Genomic DNA, 2,186 nt, shown 5'->3' with positions numbered 1-2,186 from the left:
GGAACTTTTGTAATTAATAATTATAAAGATAAAAATATACTTAGATCATTAAATCATTTCCACAATCTAGGTCTTTTCATATACGGTCATTTCTCTTTCAAATACATAGCTTCTTCTTTTCATCAGTTATTACACATATATGTGTGTGTGTCATATATACATATATATATATAATATATGCATTGTTATCTTCCTAAATATATAAATATAGCTTTTTTTTTGGGCTCTTACGAGGAGGCTTTTATTTTGTATGTAGAGCTGCTGGGGTGGGGTCTTGCCTGTAGCCACCCTAGAGATTACACCGGGCTCCACACACTAGCTTGGAAGTAAGGTGACAGAAACAACGACTTAGCCAATCACTTAATTACAAAGCTGGGGTTTCCAGCAGGGCTCCAGGTGGTCAGGTGTGGCTTCAAGGATGTCTAAGGAAGCGGTGGCATGGGAGGGACAAGCATTGGGCCGGCCTTGGGCCGCCATGATGACATCAGGGACATGGTCTAGGCAGCAGGTGTTTCCAGCGATCTCCACCCACATTTACTTGGCCAGGGGGTTCCTGAAGCATCTGCCAGCAAACTTGGCCTTGTTGCCCAGCTCTTCCTCGATTCTAAGGATCTGATTGTACTTGGCCAGACACTCAGATCGGCAAGGGGCACCAGTCTTGATCTCCCCAGTGCAGAGCCCCACCACCAGGTCGGCGATGAATGTATCCTCTGTCTCGCCAGAGCGATGGGACACCATGACACCCCAGCCATTGGACTGGGCCAGCTTACACGCCTGCAGAGACTCGGTCACAGAGCCAATCTGGTTGACTTTGAGCAGAAGACAGTTGCAGGACTTCTCGCTGACAGCCTTAGCAATCCTCTTGGGGTTGGTGACCGTGAGATCGTCCCCGACCACCTGGATGCCTGCACTGGCGGTGAACTTCTGCCAGGCTTCCCAGTCGTCCTGGTCAAAGGGGTCCTCAATGGACACCACTGGATAATCCCGGATGAAGGACTTATACAGGTCAGCCAGCTGGTCAGGTGTGATGTACCTGCTGGCGTCATCAGGAGACTTGAAGTCCAGGTCATACTTGCCAGACCTGAAGAACTCAGAGGCAGCCACGTCCATGCTGATGACGACCTGATCCGTGTAGCCAGCCTTCCCAATCGCGTTCTTCAGCAGCTCCAGAGCTTCTTTGTTCTCCAGGATGTTGGGCGCAAACCCGCCCTCGTCACCCACATTGGTGGCATCCTTCCCGTATTTCTCCTTGATGACATTCTTCAGGTTGTGGTAGACCTCTGCCCCAATGTGCATGGCTTCCCTGAAGCTGGATGCCCCCACGGGAAGGATCATGAACTCTTGCATGGCCAGCTTGTTGCCTGCGTGAAAACCACCATTGATCACATTGAAAGCTGGGACGGGCAGGATGACTTCAGGGTTGCCAGCCAAGTCAGCGATGTGATGGTAAAGGGGTACCCCCTTTTCTGCGGCCCCAGCTTTGCAGACAGCCAGGGACACTCCCAGGATGGCATTTGCACCAAACTTGGATTTATTTTCGGTGCCGTCCATCTCAGTCATCAGCTTGTCGATCTTCTCCTGCTCCACAATGTTCAGCTTCTTGCTAACCAGAGCAGGTGCGATAGTTTTATTGATGTGCTCAACAGCCTTTGAGACACCCTTCCCCATGTAGCGAGTCTTGTCATTGTCACGGAGTTCCAGGGCCTCGTAGATGCCAGTGGAGGCACCGCTGGGCACAGCATTTCGGAAGAGACCTTTTGAGGTGTAGAGATCAACTTCAACAGTGGGGTTCCCACGGGAGTCGAAAATCTCTCGGGCATGGATCTTGAGAATAGACATTGTGAGTTTCTGGCAGTCGGGTGGCCGCGTAGGAAAAGAACAGAGGTTTCTGCAAACACCCTGGAGAGCGTTTAGGAGCGAGGAGCGCGCGACCCTCTAAATATAGCTGTTTGTATAACGTAAAATATTTGCAAAGATGAACATTTGGTATTGGATAATTTATTAGTGTTCTCTTTCCTAGGGAAGACTATTTCACCCAGTCACAGTATTTTTTTTTAGTTGCCTATTAGAAAGACTTAACAATTGAATGATTTTAAAATGGATGGAATCTTTTTCACATTCAATCCTAACATAGGCAGAAGAGACATGCAGATTGCTGAAATATTGTCAGACTTTGTTTCTCCTGT

General features: G+C 48.6%; 1 protein-coding gene across 1 annotated transcript; it reads right to left on the bottom strand.

The window, feature by feature from the left end:
• Positions 1-525: 525 nt before the first annotated feature.
• On the bottom strand, positions 526-1,914 carry LOC127230139 (alpha-enolase-like). Its single transcript, XM_051195308.1, has one exon. The coding sequence runs from the start codon at positions 1,837-1,839 to the stop codon at positions 535-537; it is 1,305 nt and encodes a 434-aa protein (XP_051051265.1). The 5' UTR covers positions 1,840-1,914; the 3' UTR covers positions 526-534.
• Between the last annotated feature and the right edge of the window lie 272 nt (positions 1,915-2,186).

Source organism: Phodopus roborovskii, unplaced genomic scaffold (assembly GCF_943737965.1).
Source record: "Phodopus roborovskii unplaced genomic scaffold, PHOROB, whole genome shotgun sequence".
Lineage (NCBI taxonomy): Eukaryota > Metazoa > Chordata > Mammalia > Rodentia > Cricetidae > Phodopus > Phodopus roborovskii.
Note: the sequence above shows the minus strand (reverse complement) of the source record. Positions and strands in the feature narration are given on the sequence as shown.

What these genes read in the sequence shown, in the direction of transcription:
- LOC127230139 (XM_051195308.1), bottom strand. Translation starts at nt 1,839, where the DNA reads ATGTCTATTCTCAAGATCCATGCCCGAGAGATTTTCGACTCCCGTGGG.